The 20,688-nt window shown below is 46.4% G+C and overlaps 1 protein-coding gene across 1 annotated transcript in view; it reads right to left on the reverse strand.

Annotated features, from left to right (window-relative positions):
• Window positions 1-19,335, reverse strand: part of MYO5C (myosin VC) — a gene marked incomplete at its 5' end in the record, with an annotated part of 81,998 nt that extends 62,663 nt beyond the window's left edge. Inside the window, 9 exons of the mRNA XM_080809728.1 lie at window positions 983-1,089; window positions 5,065-5,172; window positions 6,579-6,660; window positions 7,614-7,757; window positions 9,336-9,492; window positions 12,412-12,556; window positions 13,143-13,308; window positions 18,147-18,257; window positions 19,318-19,335. Coding sequence (XP_080665854.1) covers window positions 983-1,089; window positions 5,065-5,172; window positions 6,579-6,660; window positions 7,614-7,757; window positions 9,336-9,492; window positions 12,412-12,556; window positions 13,143-13,308; window positions 18,147-18,257; window positions 19,318-19,335 — 1,038 coding nt within the window. The remainder of the gene's footprint in view (window positions 1-982; window positions 1,090-5,064; window positions 5,173-6,578; window positions 6,661-7,613; window positions 7,758-9,335; window positions 9,493-12,411; window positions 12,557-13,142; window positions 13,309-18,146; window positions 18,258-19,317) is intronic.
• Window positions 19,336-20,688: the final 1,353 nt, after the last annotated feature.

A 20,688-nucleotide genomic window follows, 5' to 3' on the forward strand; every position in this document is an offset into this window, starting at 1 on the left:
TTTTTCATTGTGTGTTATTTTCTCCTTTATACAGATTTTCATGAGAAGAACCAAACAGACGCCCCTACTAAGGGTCACTTTTCATAATTTGTCAAAGAGACACACATAGACACTTACCCTGTGTTTGTTAAATCAAGAAATCACAGAACTGACATGAGAATATATTTCCAGAGGAAAGTCAGCACTCCTGGCGCTTGATGTGGGCAGGTGTCAGGAGGTGGGAGGTGTCCTTTCTGCTCCAAATATCCAGTGCACTGAGGGCCCTACATGACCTCACCCTCTCCCCCCGCCCAACATTTTCTGGCCTCAGAAACCACCCCTGCTTTTATTCACTCCTCTTTGGATATACTCCTCCCCACCCCCCTGATTTGTCAAGTAACAGCTCCTGCCTGTAACAGCTCCTGCCTGTAACAGCTCCTGCCTGTTACAGCCTCTGCACTGCTGTCCCCTCTACCTTGAATGTTCTTTCCTCCAGTACAGGCACAGTTCACTTTCTCATTTTTAGGCCTCTGCCCACAGCCCCTGTACCCACGAGGCTTTTACTGAGTGCTCTACACAAGAGGCACAGCCCCTCTGCACCCTGGACTCGGCTTCCTTTTCCTTGCTTGTGGCCATCTCCAAGCCTGTAACCGGTGATCGTGTCTCCTCCCCTCCACTTCCTACCCCCAGACTGTAAGCCCCATGAAGAGCTTCTTGTTTGGTTTTGCTCACTGCTGTTTCTCCAAAGCCTGCAACAGGGCTTGGCATGTAGCAGGTACTTAGTAAATATTTACTGAATTAAAGAAAAACACAGAGAGAACGCATCTTCTCCTCTACTGTTGAAGGGGAAGCTACCCACGGAACCCTGGCTGCCCTGCTCCTGACGACTGGTCTCTCCAGCGAGCCCAGTGTGCCTGGTGCTAAAATGCAGAAGCAGAGTAACCATGAGATGCTCTGCGGGTGACCCTGCGACCACAGGAAGGAGAAACGAAGCAGCGCTTACACTGACAGAAGACCTCTCGTGGCCCACCGCTGTGATCTGCACGTTGCCCAGATGTAGGATGGCTGCTAGGATCTTAAAAATGTCCATCTGAAAATCCTCCTTGAAACCTGAAAAAACAAATGTCCAAATGAGGAATACTGCATCTCTTCCCTGACTTCATCACTAGTAGGATAAGCACCTGAATTCTTTCAAGACACTCTAGTACCATCATTGCTGAGAGCTGGCACGGGAACGTGCAGTGGCCCCCAGAGAGCCGCTGTTTGCCATTCTTGCCAGTTTGACCAGCAAGGACACAATATGTGAATTCAACAGCCCACTAGGTTTCCCCTTTTGCCGTCGCTGCTATAAGTGCAATGCAAAAATTCATACCCAAATCACCATTTCATGTTAGGTTCCTGGGCAAATCAGCTCTCATTTATTCTATGTGTTGTGCTTCCTTTATTTTTATTGTGGTTTTTTTCCCTTTTTGGTTCACAAGTTCCTTGAACTATTTATTTATTTATTTATTTATTTATTTATTTTTAAAGATTCTGGTAATTTATTTGACAGAGAGAAAGAGAGAGCACAAGCAAGGGGAGCAACAGGCAGAGGGAGAAGAAGCAGGCTCCCCAAGGAGCAGGGGGCCCAATGTGGGACTCGATCCCTGGAGCCTGGGATGACTTGAGCCCAAGGTAGATGCTCCTACTGAGCATGGAGCCTGACACGGGCCTCAATGCTGGGACCCTGAGACCATGACCTGAATGGAAATCAAGAGTCAGCTGCTCAACCCACTGAGCCACCCAGGTGCCACCCTAAACTGCTTTAGACATTATCTCCTAATCCTTACCACATCCCTAATAGCTATGGAGGGCCTCTTCAAAGATGACCCCCAGGGTTCATGCCCTGTGCGGTTCCCTCACCATGGGTTATGTATGAGTCTGAGTTTTGTTTTTGTTTTTGTTTTTGTTTTAAAGATTTTATTTATTTATTTGACAGACAAGAGATCACAAGTAGGCAGAGAGGCAGGCAGAGAGAGAGGAAGAAGCAGGCTCCCCACCGAGCAGAGAGCCCAACGCGGGACTCGATCCCAGGACCCCGAGATCACGACCCGAGCTGAAGGCAGAGGTCTTCACCCACTGAGCCACCCAGGCACCCTGAGTCTGAGTTTTTGACCATTATCACATGGCGGTAGTGACGTGGCCTTACTTCTGAAGCTGGTTCATAAAAAGTCTTACACATCCCACCTAAGCCTACTGTAACTTGCTCTGGGAGAAGGGAGCCACAACATGGTGCAGACCATTTACCCTGAGACCGTGTGCTGTGAGGGAGTCCGTGTGGAGAGAGAGATGCCTGCCCAGTCTCTGGTGCTTCTAACCATACCAGTCCATGTGAGAAAAAAGCCTTCAGAGAGGATGGGGTCCCTACTACCATCAAAGAGTAGTCCCCAAGTGACAAGTATCCAGCTGAGCCCAGTCACCCCAGAATCACCCAAAATAATAATGATCCATCATTTTAGGCCATTAAGATTTGGGGAAACAGCAGAAGATGATTGGAAAAACTGAGTATTTTCATTACTGTCCCAGTAATCAAATGGGGAAACTGATGCCCAGAGAAAATAACTGACCTCTGGAAGGCCAGAGACTGATCCTAGGATAAACAAAAAAAGTACTGGAGCAAATACATGATGATAGATAATTTAGTACTAAATTGTGAGATCAAATGGCCAAGACAGAGGCCATCAGAGGAGAGTTCACTGGGCTAGCATCTTGAAGTAACAGACTTCATAGAAAGTAAGCAGGGCAGATTCCTTCATATTCCTGGCATTCTGTCCACTAAGGGAAGGAGAAGGGAGCAGGCCCCAACCCCTTTCCACCCCCACCACTTCACACACCACAGTTGGGCAGCCAACACCACTAATAGCCACAAGAGGCAGTAGACTGTTTTACTCTACTTCCCCACAAAACTTTGGGGGGCTTTGTCAAAACTCTAGGCCAGGGGTGCAAGGCTGGGCCAGGGGAAGCAAGCCAGGTGCCCGGGGCCAACCCTACATTTGTGCCACCCTGAGAGTGAACGCCTGAACTCCTCCTTCAAGTTCATGCCCTAGTCACCTCTCCTGCCTCACACCTAGTCCTGGCCCAGCTGCTGTGGACATCTGTGAAAATAATCTAATTTGTGTGAGACCATGAAAAAAATTGCTGCTGCTGCTCTCGAAGGATTAAGAAAGGTTTCATGGAGAAGGGGATGGTTTTGCTCAAAGGATGGCTAGGGCTTGGACAATAGGGAATAGAGACTGAGGGCAGGCCGTCATACTGAGCAAGCACCTGCTACGTGCCCAGTCTGGTACCAGGGGCTCTCACACACATTTCCTTACCAGTTATTATGGGAGCCCTCTGGGTAAGGAATATGGCCATTCTACAGATCAGGAAGCTGAGTCTCAGAAAGGGCAACCTCCTTAGAGTCCTGCCAATTAGGTTTTAAGTCATGTTTATTTAACCTCAAAGCCTACTCTCTTTCTCTTGTACCATTTTTGCGTGAGGTGAAATATTATAGAGGCAGGAGGGAGTGTCAGAAGGGGAGAGACGGGAAGGAGGACAGGGCATGTGGACCAAGGTCCCACCAGGGCCCGCCAGAGCTAGGCTGCCTACCAGAAGTAATACATGGTATTATTTCTCAGTAGAGCACATTATAAATACAGTAATGACTTCAACTACTTTAAGAAAATGGTAATCAGTACCAAAAGTGCTTATCTCATTATTATAAACTATTTAAATTGCCCTTCTCCTTAAAGGGGTTTGGAAGGGCCGGGGGGCATCTGGGTGGTTCAGTCAGTTAAGCATCCTGTCCTTGATCTCAGCTCAGGTGTTAATCTCAGGGTCATGAGTTTAAGCCCTGCATTGGGCTTGAGACCCACCATGGAGCCTATTCAAAAAAAGAAAGAAAGAAAGCAAACAAGAGAAAAGAAAGAAAAAAAAAATTTGGAAGGGGCAGAATCAGATGATAATTCTGCTGAGGAAACCAACCAGTTTTCATTCTCAACTACCCGAATGTTTCATTCTCAATTATCCTGAAGAGTAATGTTGCCTATTACTCTGATATACTTAACCTCAAATTCTTTGCCTTTTACATTTAAATATAGTCACCGAAACCACAGCAATGAAAATAACTTGGTGAAACAAATATTTTCTAGAAGAAGTAAAAATAGTCTGTGGTCTCACACTGATCCGAAGCTTTGACTGACAGTTATGTGTTGGTGTCTACACTAATGCACTATAGGAAAGTAGATGATCATTTTCATCATTGCCATTAGGTAGACACTTCCCAGACGTGAGCTCCATGTGGGAAAAGCAAGGGGGAGAAAGACCAAGAAATGCAAGATTTTGTTTTCTGTATAAAAATGTGGTAAGAAGGGTGCCAGGGTGGCTCAGCTGGTTGAGCGTCTCTTGATTTCAGCTCAGGTTATGATCTTAGGTCATGACTGGGGAGCCCTGTGCCAGGCTCCATGCTCAGCAGGCAGTCTGCTTGGGATTCTCCTTCTCCCTCTGCTCCCCACCAACCCCCCAACCTCCTGTTTATGCTCTCTCAAACTCTCTCTCTCTCTCAAAAAAAGGTGAGGCTCCTCCGTCCCCTTATTCTAAAATGGGGGAAATACTAGTGTCTACGTGATAAAATGCTTGTAATTAAGCAAGCTAGCACAGGTAATGAAGTGCTTGGGATGCCTGGTAAGTTCCATGTAAGTGTCTGCTATTTTACAGGCCAGGTAGGGTCAACATGACCCCACCCCAGTCTGAGCACCAGTCTCCTCCGAAGTCAGCCCCGAGGAGCTTGAGAGCACCCCCGGGGCAGACAGCCCCCACTGCTCACTGCAAACCAGCCCCACTGCAGATGAAGGCATTAATATCTACATCTTTTAAGGGAAAAGCACCAGTCTTGTCCACTTGGGCATCAAATATACCCTGATCGGCTCATCCAAAGATTAGAATTTATTAGGAATCTTCAGAACATACACCTGCTGGGCATCCCGGCCTTTCATTTTGTTCTTTGTTGTTGTTGTTATTGTTTTAAAGAGAAAATGGCCACACGTTGGCTAGGGTATTTCCACTTACCCAGCAGCGTGAAGGTCTTCCGAGTCTCCACCATGTCAGCCCTGTCATTCACACCCTCGATGACCGTGCTGCCTCCCATTCTTGTGTAGTTAAATTCTTCTGCACTCCCTGCAACCAAAAGATGGTTATGTGTGTGACACAGAAATTTGTGACACAGATTTATCAGAAGCAAGACAGGAAGCTCACACATAATACACTAGAATAAGTACTTGACACACATCACTCCATTAATTCTGTGGGAGTCTATGTGACAGACGCAGAAGCCAGGGCCCAGGGAAGTGAAGTGTGTTGCTGAAGGCGCCAGAGCCGAGGGAGGGCAAGAATCTGAATGAGGGCCTGTCTGACCACAAAGCTCCTGGGTTTTTCTCCTGTATGTCACTATTATATACAGCTTTACTGAGGATTACCCACCACAGAATAAACTGTTCGTGGTTAAGGTGTAGACTTCGGTGAGTTTTGATATATGTACACCCTAACAGAATCAGCACCACAGTCAAGAGATTAACCACACGCACAGCTAATACCTCAACAGTAGGTGGGCCTACCGACAGCTCTTCCAAATTCACTATTCACATCCTGTTCGGCAGACAGGCATGGGTGTTACCTTCATACGAAATCTGAGGAACTTTAGCTTCCTCACAAGTGCAAGCAACTTCTCCAAGATCGGAGTGTGTGCGTTCAACTCCCACACACCGCACAATTCTATCTACCAACCCGGCACGAGCAACCAAGGGAAGAGAGCTGTGACAGCACAGGAATCGAGCTGTTTGCGCGACAGGACAAAGAGTTCTGCTGTCCCTGTGGTTTGATTAGTTGGAACTACAAACAATAATGACCTTGAGTCATCAAGGAAGCTCAAATGATGACAGAGACACCCTGTCTCAGAAGACAGGGAAATATGTCACGCATATTGGGAAACAACCATCCGAGGAAGTTCAGATAAAGAAAAGTTTAGGGATTTGACAGCACCAAGTCCCAGGGGTCAGGAGGTCTTATTCAGGTGGCTCTAGCTAGATGACCATCATCACCCATGAGCTTTGGGAAAAAAAACCCTGGAGTTGAAAGGTCTCCTCTCCTGGACCCACCCTGCCCCTCAACCTATCATCTTAGTTAGATGCATCAATTCTACCCCTAAAACCCAAGGGCCTGTTTTGGACAGAGTATTTTTTAAGTGATAACACTATAAGAAGAAAGCAACCTTGGGGCACCTGGGTGGCTCAGTCGGTTAATTGTCTGCCTTTGGCTCAAGTCATGATCCCAGGGCCTTGGGATTGAGCCCTATATCCGGCTCCCTGCTCAGCGGGGAGTCTGCTTCTCCCTCTCCCTCTGCCTGCCACTCCCTCTGCTTGTGCTCACTCTCTCTCTCTCTCTCCCTCTGCTCTCTCTTTCTCAAATAAAGAGAATCTTTAAAAAAAAAAAGAAAGAAAGAAAGAAAGAAAAAGAAAAAGAAATCAACCTGGAATTTAAGTCCCTACATAAAAGAGAGACATGTCCACGCATTATACAACACGTACCCAATTTAAGATGTTTAAATTCCGACTGCTGGGCAGATGCACAAAGCTGATAAAAAATGTGATAATTTCGTTCATTTTCCGACTGTAAAATAAAGGAAAGTCTTGAAATTACACCAGCTCTTTACAAGTAAAAATATGAGGCTCTTAATGGAGGGGTCTTAGATGGCTAACCTGGATTCACAATTCTGCTCTCAGGGACACTGACAATTTACCCGTTTTTTTTTTTTCTCAGGTCAATAACACTGTGACCCAACCTGTACCCCGTCTGCTGGCTCAAGACCACCTTCCAGATAAGGACCCCAGAAAAAATGTCATTAAGTGAAAACACCCTGTGAAATAAGAATAATGTAATTTGTACCAGTTAAAATTTTTAAGAGACTCCTTGTAATAAATACAACGCTTACTGTTACTCTCTTGGACCAAAATTAGGGAATTTTCTCCATTTTACTGACAGAAGAGCCTTTCTCTTAAACACCCCCCACTAAGTGTAAGCCCATTCCCTTCCTGGTGAGGAAAGCTGGTCTAAACAGCTTTGTCTGTTTCAAGAACTTTTTGTGTTCTGAAAAGATAAACTTGTTTGTGAAACTCGAAGGATCCAAAATTCTTCCCTTCAGTGGATTCATATCACTCCACTGATATTGCATCTATCTGTCATTTTTTTTTGTTTTTAAGAAGCAGAAAGAAGGGGCGCCTGGGTGGCTCAGTGGGTTAAAGCCTCTGCTTTTGGCTCAAGTCATGATCTCATGGTCCTGGGATCAAGCCCCGCATCGGGCTCTCTGCTCAGCGGGGAGCCTGCTTCCCTTCCTCTCTCTCTGCCTGCCTCTCTGCCTACTTGTGATCTCTGTCTGTCAAATAAATAAATAAAATCTTTAAAACAAAAAAGCAGAAAGAAAAAAAAGCCAAAAGGCAAATGAAAGATAGGAAATTTGATTCTTCAAGTCACAGAGCAATGCAGGTGGTCTAATGAGTATGTAAGTGCGAACAGTGCTTTGAAAGTTGGGAAAAAGGATATTTAACAGCTGTTTGTATCCTTACCTGAAAGACGACTCTAGATTTCTCCAGCAGGTACGTCCTCATGTTGGCTCCTATAATCTGATTCCTCTCGTCAAAGCTGATCTCTGTGTATTTCCCAAACCGACTGCTGTTGTCATTGCGGGTCGTCTTGGCGTTTCCGACCGCCTGCAGAACACAGACCCCTCAATAACGTTACAAAGGTCTTTGCATCAGCACTATTGGAGCAGTTTCAATAAATTCAGTCCTGTGTGCTGGGGAGGGGTCTAACTAGCAGAGGGAGGTTGGGGAGGAGGGGCTGGAGGAAGAGGAGGAAAGCAGCCCAAAGCTCACGGGGAGCAGGACGTTTCCTTGGCCTGCTGTTCAGAGCTCTCCGCTCTTGCTGAGACACTGGGCAGGATCAGCTGGACCATGGGCTCTGGTGTTTCATGGCCCCAGGCTCCTTCTCCGCTATCTGTATAGTGCTAGAACAGTTATTTCATCTCTCCAAGGCTCCGTTTCTTTATCTGTAGTGTGGGAATAATCTGCATCTTGCAGAGTGGGGAGGATGACCTGAGACAATATAAAGTGCCTCGACACATCCACGCTCTGAATATTACAGATGCTCGATTCAAAGAACACATCCCTCAACTTGATTTCTGTCCTTATCTCATCGCTTCCCTACTCAGACCTTCCACTTGACCAAAAAACTCTGCTCTCTCATCCTTTCCATGCTCTGGGCAAGACTTTTGCTTTTTACTTCTGTTCTTGAATTCTGTTTCTCCTCTACCCATCCCCTCCTCCGTCCCTGAGCACTCTCCATCTGGAAGTACCCTTTTCATGCACACAAACTAATCTTCCTGCCCGGGTCATCATGCTTTCTGATGACACACATTTACTGAGTCCCTAGGGGCCACATGCTTGGGTGGCAAAGGTGAGCCAAGTGGACAGGGTCCTGCCTCTCTGGAGCTTACCATCTACTGGGCAAGATCAATCCTAAACAAGTAATCACATAAATTCATCCACTGGGCAGTGCCTCCGGTCAACTTTACTATTGCTCTCTTAGATTGTGATCTATGTTTCCATTTAACTTTAAAGTATGTTTATGTTAGAGGAGTCTTAAGACTTGGGGACCAGGTCTTACTCTTTTCCATCACCTCCTATATTATCTGACATAATGGCTTAAACAAAATATGTGGTCTGATAAATATTTATTCATAATTCTGATTTGAGAAGACAGAGAGAGGAGGTCTAAGAATCTAATGGTCTTAATTTTTTGCTGTGCTTCCAAATAAATCGAAGTCAATCCTTTTCCCATTTTGCAAAGCAGCCAGAGTTGGCCTTCGGATATCCCCTGAGCCTTTCAGATGTCCCTTCTCCCTTGAGGGCTGGGTCCTTCCTCCTGAGTGCCCGCATGCCTGGCCTTGCCCACACCTCTGCCCTCGTTAGCATTGTGTGAATGGATCAGCTCTCGGGGAGGGGAGAAGGAAGGGTCTTGATATGTAGCATTTGCCAATTTGTAAGGTACATATATTCCCACCATGACTGATGTCAAACTACCAAAGGTTTAACAGGTGGCTTGCAAAATAATTCCTGAATATTTACCAATCAGCTCGTGAAAGTTGGTGCACTTTCCTCTCCTCGCTTCCATTGTCTTTAAAGGGGAGGGCTTGAGTTAGCTAGGAAAAACACATACACAAACCAACGCACCTCTCCATCACACACTGTCCCCTGTGACCCTGCTCCCCACCCCCGCCAGCTGCATACCTCTGTTATGGGGTTTGACGCCAGAACCTTGTCCTCCACGTGGGTGTTACTGCTGGACTTGCTGACGGTGGCAAAATACCTCATGGCGTAGCGAGCAGACACGGTCTTTCCGGCACCTGACTCCCCACTTACAATTATTGACTGATTTTTATTGTTTCTAAAGCAAATAGAAGGATTTTTTTAAATGCTCATTTCTTCCTATTAAAAAGGCAATATATACTCAGGAAGAAAAAATGCAGACAAATGGAAAGAAGGCAAACTCTGTTTCATCACTTTAACTGTTTTTAATACTCCAATGAATTTCCTTCTAGTCTCTTTTTCTATGGGATCAAGCTGAACACACAACTGTTTCCTTCTCTGTCCCCCATGCTGAGGGTCCCCCAGACCACTCCTATGTCAGTGATCTGCTAGAGGACTCACAGGGCGCAGCACATAGCCATACTCACGGCTAAGACTTACTATAGTGAAAGAATACAAAGTAAATCTGCAAAGGGAAAAGGCATAGGGCGACAAAGCCAGAGGAAGCCAGGCATGAACGCTTAAATCCTTCAGTAGTGAGTTATGACAACCCACGGGAAGTGCTGTCCACCAGGGAAGCTCTTCAGAGAGTTGGGCCCCAGGGTTTTCACCAGAGGCTGGTCACATAGGCATCCTCAGCCGAGCACATACTGAAATTCTAGATGCTCAGAAGGAGAGTGGGCGCTCAGCATGAGCTCCATCATTTACGCAAACAACCCAGGTACAGTGAGTCACTCTCATCAATTAGGCCGGGTAGGAAACTTCCTAAAATCCAGGCTCCCGTAGGCTAGCCCCGGGCCAGCTGTGCAAGCAGGTCTCTGAAGACAGTTGTCTCAGGCCCAGGTCAACTCCTCTTTGTGTATCCCCACATAAACATAAAACATTTAAAGACATTATTTTGGAGAGCAACTATTCAAAATATGCTTGGGAACACAGGTGCTCAGTAAACCAACATGTCCTACATATTTTAGAGATCTTAAAAAATGTATTCAACTTTTCACATCGTAAGATGATGATAGAATCTTCTCATCATGCTGGTCTAGGTATCTAGCATTGCTGATATACTACACACTGCACAAATACTTTATAAGGATTCTCATTTAAGCCTTGGAAAAAAGTCTATGCCACGTATACCCATTTTACAGAAGAGTACAATAGGGGTTCAGAAAGGTAAAATGACTTGACCCAGGACACAGAGTATGCAGCCTCCCTATGAACACTGGAAGGACCTCAGAGATAGCGTTCCTGCCCAAAAAAGCAAGCCTCTGAGGAAGTGAGTGACAGACAGCCCCAGTATCCCTTGGCCAGGTAGAACAGGGAGGGGGTTTTAAAGCCAGGCTCTTCCAGTTCAGCATCAGCAAGTACAACATAAAACTACCTTATGTTCAGTACTGTTATAGGAAGCCCTCGAGAGAAAACGGGGTCTTTGATCTTGACCCTGGTTCAGCCCTATAGCTCCCATGAGCTCAGACTGCTGATACCCAGGAGCATCCCTGGCCCATTAGGCTGTGAGCCATAAACTTCCATCACAGAGACCTACATCTCTGTGAACTCTGTGAACTACATGAACTTCTATAACAGAGATCTACAGGGAGCAGAACAAATCCCAGAACCATGGGTGTTTTGTAATTGGAAGGAATCTTGCTATAGCAGAGACCAAAGGAATTGGTCATTAATTGTTAAATCTCTACTCAACATTCATCCTTTTCTTCCTTGTTAGAGACTATGTCCCAACTTTTAGTGGGCACACCGCTGCCCGTATGGAAGACTATATATCCCAGCTCTGCCTGTCACTAGGCATGGTCATGGGAGTAGGTCCTGCCCAATGAGCTGTGAGCAGAGGGGTTTTGTGGGGTTTCCAGGTAGTCTCCATAACCAGGAGGGGCACACACCTCCCCTCTGACACTTTGTCACCCAGAGTGTGGAGGAGACAGCTAAGTATTAGCCTGCCCTCAGGAGGAAAGTCTCACTCCAGGGACTGAAGATCTGGAAGGCATTGGGTCCCTGACGGCTGGTAGAGGTGGCACACTAGTCCCAGACTGTCCATCAGCCCATCAGCCTTTTTTGCAGGAGAGGACCACATGCTCTACCTTGTTCACGCCACCATTCTTCCCCCTGATTATAAGCCATGAACCACGAATGGGTGCTCTCTGAGTGTCTGGCTCATAGATAAAGACAATAAGACTAGGGGAGCAGAGAGGCTGTGCCCGGGATTATGTGGTAAATGGTTAGCAGGTCCAGGCCCTGTGCCTCAGGTTTGTGTTCACCAGGGCAAAGCTCAATGCACTTTACAGGGGCATTGCCAGACTTAAAGGAGATCACTGCCTGGAAAGTTCTTTTGAGAACCACAAGAGGGTCTACAAAGATAGGAAGGTGTTTCTATTCTTCATAATTTACAGATGAGGACATCGAAGTCAAAAGCCAAAAGACATTACGTGTGGAGTCAGAAGCCCCGAGCACACATCCCAGCTCTGCTTGCTGGTGGCCTTGGGTGGGTGACCCCCAAACCTCAGCTTGTCGCCCAGGTGTCTCCATCACAGGCCAGTCTGAGGGTACCCTCGATGGTGTATGAGAATGAGTGCATGGGGCCTGCTCCACGGGAGGCTTTTAATAAATGTTCGCCAGCAAAACGAAAACTCCACGGGGCCACACAAAACACAGGTGGCAAAACGAGGCTAAAGCTCTACATCTCCCACAGCTAAAACCTGTGCTCCTCTATCATAAGATTTTGCTGGCCCGGATCGGAGGGAAAAAGCTTGAGCATCTCACAGTGGAGAAATCAACATTCCTCCAACCAAACACACCACAAGCGAAGCATCTAACATTCCAAGATTGGTAGGTTTGGCTTTTGACTCCCTGAAAGAAGAAAAACCAGGAAACCTGGTCTAGACAGGTTATGCAGGCAGTCATTTGCTACTGCGTTATAGGTAGTCCGCTCTACCACAGTCCCCTTTAACAAGACCAGTGCCAGAGGGTCCCCCTCCACAGTGAGGGCCCAGCACACACGAGGGCGGGGCGCTGGGCCAGAAGGAGGGAGCCCCGCCCAGCAGGAGGCTACCTGGCCATCTGCTTGTATGCTTCTTCAGCCACGGCAAATATATGCGGGTCCATATCGCCCATGTTCTGCCCGCTGTAGGCGTGGATGATGGCATCTCCGTAGATCGGCAACTGCTTGTAAGGATTCATGGCCACCAAAATGATTCCTGGGGAAAGATGCCCAATGCAGTGCTGGGGATTTTACCGTCACCTGCTTCTCCAGGTTCTTAGGAGCAAGCCCAGCTCTGCCAGTTATTAAGCGTGCCCTGTGACTTGGGGAAGGTCATGTAACTCTCTGGATCTCAGGTCCCTGTGGATGCCACCCACATTTCTGGGCGACTGTCAGGGTTGGAGGAGATGACAGATGGGAATGCCCTAAAACTGAAAGCTCTTGCAATTCTCAATGTAAATATAATGATAACATCATTGCCCAGAGTAAGTAATAAATGTATTGAATCCAGTAAGAAACTCAAACACAAGCTTTATCCAGTTACAGCTTTCTTGGGAGTCTGATCTTAAGTCTTGCACAAGATTCTCCCCACCCGTAGACACTTCTGTTTATAACAGACTCTTGAAGATCAAATGTCTGTGCTTGTCGGACAAAAATCTGGGAAAATGTCTAGGTCTGAGTGTACCTTTTGGCAGAAGTCAACATTTCTAACGCAAACATCATATCAAATGTACTTGGGACACCCTAGACAGCAAGCACGGTGTTTCTGGTCACGGCCGCTCTCTTAGAATCACTCTCCTTACCACTGTAGGTGTAAATGAGTTTGGATTCTGCAAAGCGGACTCTGAGATTGTGGAGCACTGCGGGCTCGTGGAGATAGCTGAGGGCCGTGAGGTCATTCTCGCCCACGAGGATGTCGGGGTTCCGAAGCGGAGGCAGAGATTCTGGATCAATGGAATAATCCAGCTCCTGTGGGCAAAGACGGGATTAGAGTCCTAGAAGTGAAAGACTCTTGGTGTTTCTGAACTCCTGTCCTCCATCCTATCATCCCCTTTTGAAGTGATCCCAGACACTCTGAAAAACAAATGTATGTAGAGCAAAGAGAAAATCACCTCTATGACTGACTCTTGGGGAATGGGAGCCAGGGGACTGGGATATGGGCTGTGGGCCCAAGGGCAAGTCTCTCATCCTTTCTGGACCATTCCTCTCTCATCTGTGGAAAGACTGGCTGGAGATCTCATTGAAGGCTCCATGAGAGGGGACAGGGAAGCTACATGGGCAGGGACCTGGGCATGCCACCCCCAACTCTACCACAAGGGGGTACCTGTACGTAGGTTAGATGCTGAGCACCATGAACGTTTTGCTTGAAAACAGGGTCCTGCTGGGTGGTGAGAAGTGTCTAAAGGAGCCCATGTGGATGACGGTCTATCTTTGAGAGGATGCGGGTGCTCTGACTCCCGTCTATAGCTGAAGGCGGCCTGTTCCTGTCATCCTGGGCGCTGGCTGAGTAAGGCTGAGTGACTTGCTGGGGACGGTGTCTCCTGCACTGGATTTCACCCAGCGTTCTGACAGCAGCTGTCTGAGCAGAACGAAGGAGTTTGGCAAGCCTTGTGGTGTCCATGATGAACACCTGCTCTAACTTCCTTCACTTTCATCTCACAGCCTGGGGAAGTGACTCGAGCAAGATCACCCAGCAAGCCAGTTTCCCTTCCACGTTCCTAGGCTGCCTGCCTTTTGATTCCTGGTCCTGAACCCGCTCCACACAATTGCATGCTCCCCCGCTCACAAGTGCCCACCATGTAGACCCTCCGCCAAGTATTTGGTCAGCGGTCCTCAAGACTGCCTTCCAAGGAGGGCAGGTCCGCCCTAATTAACAGCTACGGAGGCAGCTTCAGAAAGGGTACTCTCCTTGTCCAAGCTCACGGGGTGCTTACGGACCTGGCTGGCTCTGAAGCCCGAGTCATGACACCTCCCATCCACACGGACAGGGCTTTGTCGGTGACTTGGTCAGGCTGTGTGGCCCGAGGAGAACGGCTCAGGACAATCCAGGCCAACTGGATTGAATCACAGATACCTGCTCTGTTTCCAGTGCAAATATATTTGTGGGTCAGGCCCAAGCAGAGTTATTATTTTTCCCTAATTTATTGAGAAGTAATAGACACATATTACTGTATAATTTTAAGGGGTCCAACACAATGGTTTGATTCACATGTACTGTGAAATGATTAGCACAGTAGGCTTGGCTAACATCCATCACTTCATATCTATGTAATAAAAAAAGGAGAAAAGAAAGAAGAAAAAAAATTTTCTCCTTGTGATGAAAATTCTCAGGATTTCGTTGAAGTTTCCTAGCAGCATGGCCCCCGTCATCGTGCTGTGCACGATGTGCTGGAAGTTTGTATCTTTTGGTCACCTTCTTCCCCTTCCCCATCCCTACCCCTGCCTCTGATAACCATAAGTCCCATCTTTTTTTCTGAGTTTTATTTTGTTGTTGTTTTTTTTTTTATGTTGGTTTGTTTGTGTTTTTTAGATTCCACATATAAGTGAGATCATACAGTCTTTGTCTTTCTCTGACTTATTTTACTAAGAATATACCTTCAAGTTCCATCCATGTTGTCACAAATGTTACGGTTTGTTTTTTAGGACTGAGGGATAGTCCACTGTACAGAAACACACAGACGAACTCTTCTTTATCCATTCATCTGTCAATGGACAGACACCTAAGTAGTTTCCACATCTTCATTATTGTGACTTATGCTGCTATAAACATGGGGGTGCAGATTCCTTTTTGAGTTCGTGTTTTTGTTTCCTTTGGGTGTATTCCTAGAGGAGCAGCTGGATCACATGGTAGTGCCATTTTAAAATGTCTGCGGGTTCTCCATTCTGTTTTCTGTAGTGGCTGTACAATTCACAGTCCCACCAGCAGGGCCCAGGGTTCCCTTTTAGCCACATCTGCACCACATTTCTTACTATCTGTCCTTTTGATGATGGCCATGTTAGTAGGCATGAGAATATATAGATGGTGGTTTTGATTTGCATTTCCCTAATGATTACTCATGTCAAGCCCCTTTTCAAGTGTCTGTTGGCCATCTGGGTGTCTTCTTCAGAAAAATGTCTATTTAGGTCCTTTGCCCATTTTTAGTTTTTTGTTTGTTTGTTTGGTTGGTTTGGGTTTTTTTGTTTTGTTGTGTTTTGTTTTGTTTCCATTGAGTTTTAAGAATTCTTTTTCAGCAACATTGATTTTTATTTTTATTTTTTAAAACTTAAAAAAAATTTTTATATTAGTTTCAGAGGTAGAGTTCAGTGATTTGTCAGTTGCATATAATACCCAGTGCTCATTATATCATGTGCCCTCCTTAATGCCCATCACCTGGTTATCCACCCCACCACCACTCCCCTCCAGTGACCCTCAGTTTGTTTTCTACAGTTAGGAGTCTCTTATGATTTGGCTCCCTCTCAATTTTCATCTTACTTTCCTTCTCTTCCCCTATGTTCATCTGTTTGGTTTCTTAAATTCCACAGATGAGTATATTTTGGATAATACCCCCTTATCAGATATACGGTTTGCAAATATATTTTTTCCCTTCTGTAGGTTGTCTTTTCACTTTGTGGATAGTTTCTTTTGCTGGGCAGAGGTTTTTTAGTTTGATGTAGTCACACCTGCTTATATTTTCATTTTGTCGCTTGTGCTTTAGGTGTCAAATCAAAAAACATCACGAAGACTCATGTCAAGGGGCTTTATTCTATGTTCTCTTCTAGGAGTGTCATGGTTTCAGGTCTTACATTTAAATCTTTAATTCATGTTGAGTTAATTTTTGTGAGTGATGGAAGATAAGGGTCAAGTAGAATATTCTTAATCTACACTTTTTTTTTTAAAGATTTTATTTATTTATTTGACAAACAGAGATCACAAGTAGGCAGAGAGGCAGGCAGAGAGAGAGAGGAGGAAGCAGGCTGCCCGCTGAGCAGAGAGCCCGACTCGGGGCTCGATCCCAGGACCCTGGGATCATGACCTGAGCCGAAGGCAGAGGCTTTAACCCACTGAGCCACCCAGGCGTCCCAATCTACACATTTTTATTTTGAGAATAAAATCAAGAAAAATGCTGCTCACATATGATTTTTCTTTCCCTGAGTTTTTCTGTTATCATTTTAAATCAATAACCTCCTTTCCAAGTTCAGCTGCTGCGTGTGTGTGTGTGCATGAGTGTGTGTATGAGAGACAGAGAGAAAAAGAGGAGGGTCTTGGGGGAAGGGCAGAATGTAAAGAACATTAGATGAACAGTTGGAGGAACAAAACAGACTTTGTCCTTCATGGAAGAGAGGAAGGATTAAGCCAAGGAGCAGTCTGGCTGGCTGCCCTCTTACCTGCCTCTCCTGGGCTCACGTTCAGAGCCAGGAATGTCGCTACCTGAAATCCTGCTGATACGACTAAAGCAGCAAGTCATGAGATTTGTCCTCCCAGAGCCGCATGCTCCCTAATGAGAAACTGGACCGCACACGGGATGTGCTCGACAAGGCTGCAAGGAGCCACTGGTGGGAAAGGGCAGGTTCCATGCGAGTACAGCATCCTCCTGCAGGTCTCTTGAGTTTGCACGTGCGTGTGCATGTGCGTGCACGCGTGTGCACACACACGGATCATCTCATTTGATCTGCAGCAAACCTGTCACTACCGTGCTGTTAGGAACTCCAATTTGCATATGAAGAAACCTAAGGGCTCAGGTTTACAGACTTAGAGAGTGACCACCGCAGGCTTTGAATCCGTAGCATGATTCTTGAGGGAGTGCCCTTAACCACTATGCTCACATGCTCATCTCCCTTCCCAGGATCTCAGGAAACAGCTCCCAAATCCATGATAGTCTCATTGTAAATATTGTGTCCTGTCTCTACAGAGACCTTGTGCATGACTCAAGATTTCCAGCATTTCAATATTCATATGATATTCTCTGCACCAACTCTAATACCCAGATGGAACACGAATCCTTTGCCCAGCTCTGCATCCAGGGACTTGAAGCTAAAAAGTAAGGTCACCTAGCTACGGATCCAGTGGGGGTGTCATTACAGCTATGGGGTATGGCGGCAAAGGACAACTCATGATGGATACTTAAAGTCATGGTAAAATCTGCTGGAGCTGACAATCAAAATACATATCCGACCTTTGGGAGGACCTGCTCACAGGCACCCTGGAGCACAGGAGCCACCGCTGACGTGATCCAGCCGCACAGACAGGCTCCTCACAACATCACACAAAGCTAGCATTCCGTTCCTGTCCCACCTCCCATCACTTCCGCAATCACCCTGCCACATGAACCCCTGGAGGTCCCAGTGCTCGCCTGTTTCTACCACCCATGGACGGATTTTACTCCTTTTTGTTCTTCTCCCATCCCTCCCTCCCCCTTCCTATTTTCTATCTCCCTCCTGTATTTCTCTTCCTCTTCCCATCGTGACATTTCTCTCTACCAGTTTTTGCCTTGGGCTCAGACCACCTCCCTCCAAGTTTCTCATCTTTGCTCATGCTCTATGCTGAGACCCATTAAATCAAACTGGTGGATCATTTTCTCCCCACCATGCTGGATCCCTGGGGATGCAGCACAGGACAGAGACCTGATTCCTGTGTCTCGCTCCAGAGAGAGGCCCTGGTGACACGGGGTCCTTGATGCTTTCATTAGGGCAATGTCGGGCGTGTGGCACAAACAGGAGGGGATCACAGCACCACCTGGCCACTCCCACGGGACCACAGGTCGCCCTCCACATGTGGCCCAGCTACCCCTTTACACATTGTGGCAGCCACGGCCAGCAAGGACCCTCACCGTTCCATCCTCCAGCAAGAGTCTCAGGACTTTGTCACCAACTCTGTAGTCTTGTGCTATTTCAGCAGACTTCCAAACTTCTTCAGGATCAGGAATCCATACCCTGTTGTACTGAACAACAGAATAAAACAGCCTTAATTTCAGAACTTTGAAAACAAAAACACAGATCATGAGATAATTAGACTCAGGGAGATTTCTTTCTGTCTGCTCAGTCGGTTTCTTCTTCAGGAATAATTTTACCTAACTGTTGCTTAGGAGGTAGTCTTCAGTGTGTCTGTGATGCCCCACACCTAGTTGCTTCATTTTTATAGGCAATGAAATTCCCAAAGCATCCTAAACATACTTTGAAAACTGAGAGCCTGGGACTAGAAAGAAAACCATGAGTCCCTTCATGGGAAGATCTGAGCGCTGTCTATGAGAGTTGAAACAGAGGGATTTGGTTCATCACTGATGGGCTGTGGGGCTTTGGGCCAGACACTTAACTTCCTGTGCCTCATTTTTCTCATCCATAAAGTGGGTATATCTACTTCACATTTTTTTTTTAAAAATTTTATTTTATTTTATTTTTTTTTATTTGACAGAGATCACAAGTAGGCAGAGAGACAGGCAGAGAGACAGGCAGAGAGAGAGGAGGAAGCAGGCTCCCCGCTGAGCAGAGAGCCTGATGCGGGGCTCGATCCCAGGACCCTGGGATCATGACCTGAGCTGAAGGCAGAGGCTTTAACCCACTGAGCCACCCAGGTGCCCCTATCTACTTCACATTTGCTGGGAGGTTAAATTAGGCTGTGTAGTTGAAAGCACTCTGCCAGATGCTATGGAAGTATTGCTAGAGTAGTGTTACCTCAGTCTTACCCGCACTGGTGGATAGCCAAGGATTCCCACTGTGGGAAAGGTGGAAGGCCAGCCGCGGCTGCTGGGCTCCACTCCCAACAGGTGATTGCAACAGCTGACTCAGTGGTGATATATAAGTCTTCAGGCAGAATCTCATTGCTATGAACTGAATTATGTCTCTACCTGTCCCCCTCCAATTCATATGTTGAAGCCCTAATCTCCAATGAGACTGAATTTGGAGATAGGGTCTTAAAGTGGTAATGAAGGTTAAATGCGGTAAAAAGGCCTTGATCTGATGGGATTAGTGTCCTTGTAGGAAGAGACACCCAAGAGCTCCCACCGCACTCTCCACCTGCATGCGCCTAAAAAGGCCACAAGAGTACACACGGGGAAAGCCACTGTCTGCACGCTGGGACTTTTCAGCCTCCCTAACTGTGACAACATAAGCATTTGCTGTTTAAGCACCACCCAGGCCACAGGCTACTTAAGGCAGCCCTAGCAGACTGACCTGCGTGTCTAATACTCACACTGGCACACTGGGAAGGAGACAGGCTTACTCTCCAGAACTCACCAGTGGCACCTGAATGCTGCTCAAGATAGAGACAAGGGGGCTTCCGTGTCTGTCACAGGGCCCAAGGTTAATTCCTCTCTTCCTGTTGGCAGCACCCACGGACTACTCTTACTCCTCCTCCCAGACCCCACATCTCACACTGCCCTGCAGGGCTGTTCATCTGTTCATCCATTCCTCTATTCCTTCATTCGACCAACACTTGCTAATAAGCATCTATTATGTGTATGTGCTGGGTTGCTAAGAAGGAAAGGCATTTGCTCTCAGTCACCACGGTCCTCCTGCTAACCCAGCTGGCCTCTAACCCAGAGCCACAGGATGTGCATATTTGCATCCCTTTGCTCCTCGGGCCACTGGTCTACTGCTGCCTTCTGACTGAGGAAATACTTCTTTGTGTTGAAAGATTGTACCTTCAGGAGTTTTGAGTTACAAAAAGATTCCGAGCAATAAAATCATGGCATTTTGATTTTCCTCGGTACGGTTCTACATATTTTCTACAATTTGCATGTTTTACTTTTATAATCAGAATAATCTTTAAAGGCAAATATCAAAATATAGGTCCACAAAAAAACATGCACATGAATCTTGACAGGAACTTTATTCATACTGGCCAAAAACTGGAAACAAACTAGATGTCCATTAATATGAGAATGAATTAAAAGACAAATGAAACTGTGGTACACTCACACAATGGAATACTATTTACCAGTAGGAAGAATCAATTACTGATACAAGCAAGAATGTAGACGAATCTCCAAACTGTGAGACAGAGCTAAAGAAACAGCCACCAGTGAGTAAGTTCTGTCGGAATCCCTTTGAAGTGCGAGGACAGGTAAAACTAAGGTAAAGGGGCGGAGTCAGAGCAGTAGTTGCCTCTGGGGGTAGGTGGTGCTGGGAAGTGAGGGGGAAGGCCCTCAAGGGAATGTTCTGGGGGTGATGGCAACATTCTATGCCTTGATGGGGTTTGGGCTACCCAGGTGGTAAGCACTTTTCAAACCTCACAGAACACAGACCTAAGACTGGTATTTCACTGCTTGAAAATCTTACACAAAGAACTAAACAAATATGAAACTCTTAACAATAGACACACTAATATATTTAGGACGACATGTACTGAGGCAAGTGATTTACTCTAAAATGCTT

This window comes from Martes martes, assembly GCF_963455335.1.
Source record: "Martes martes genome assembly, chromosome: 7".
Classification (NCBI taxonomy): Eukaryota; Metazoa; Chordata; class Mammalia; order Carnivora; family Mustelidae; genus Martes; species Martes martes.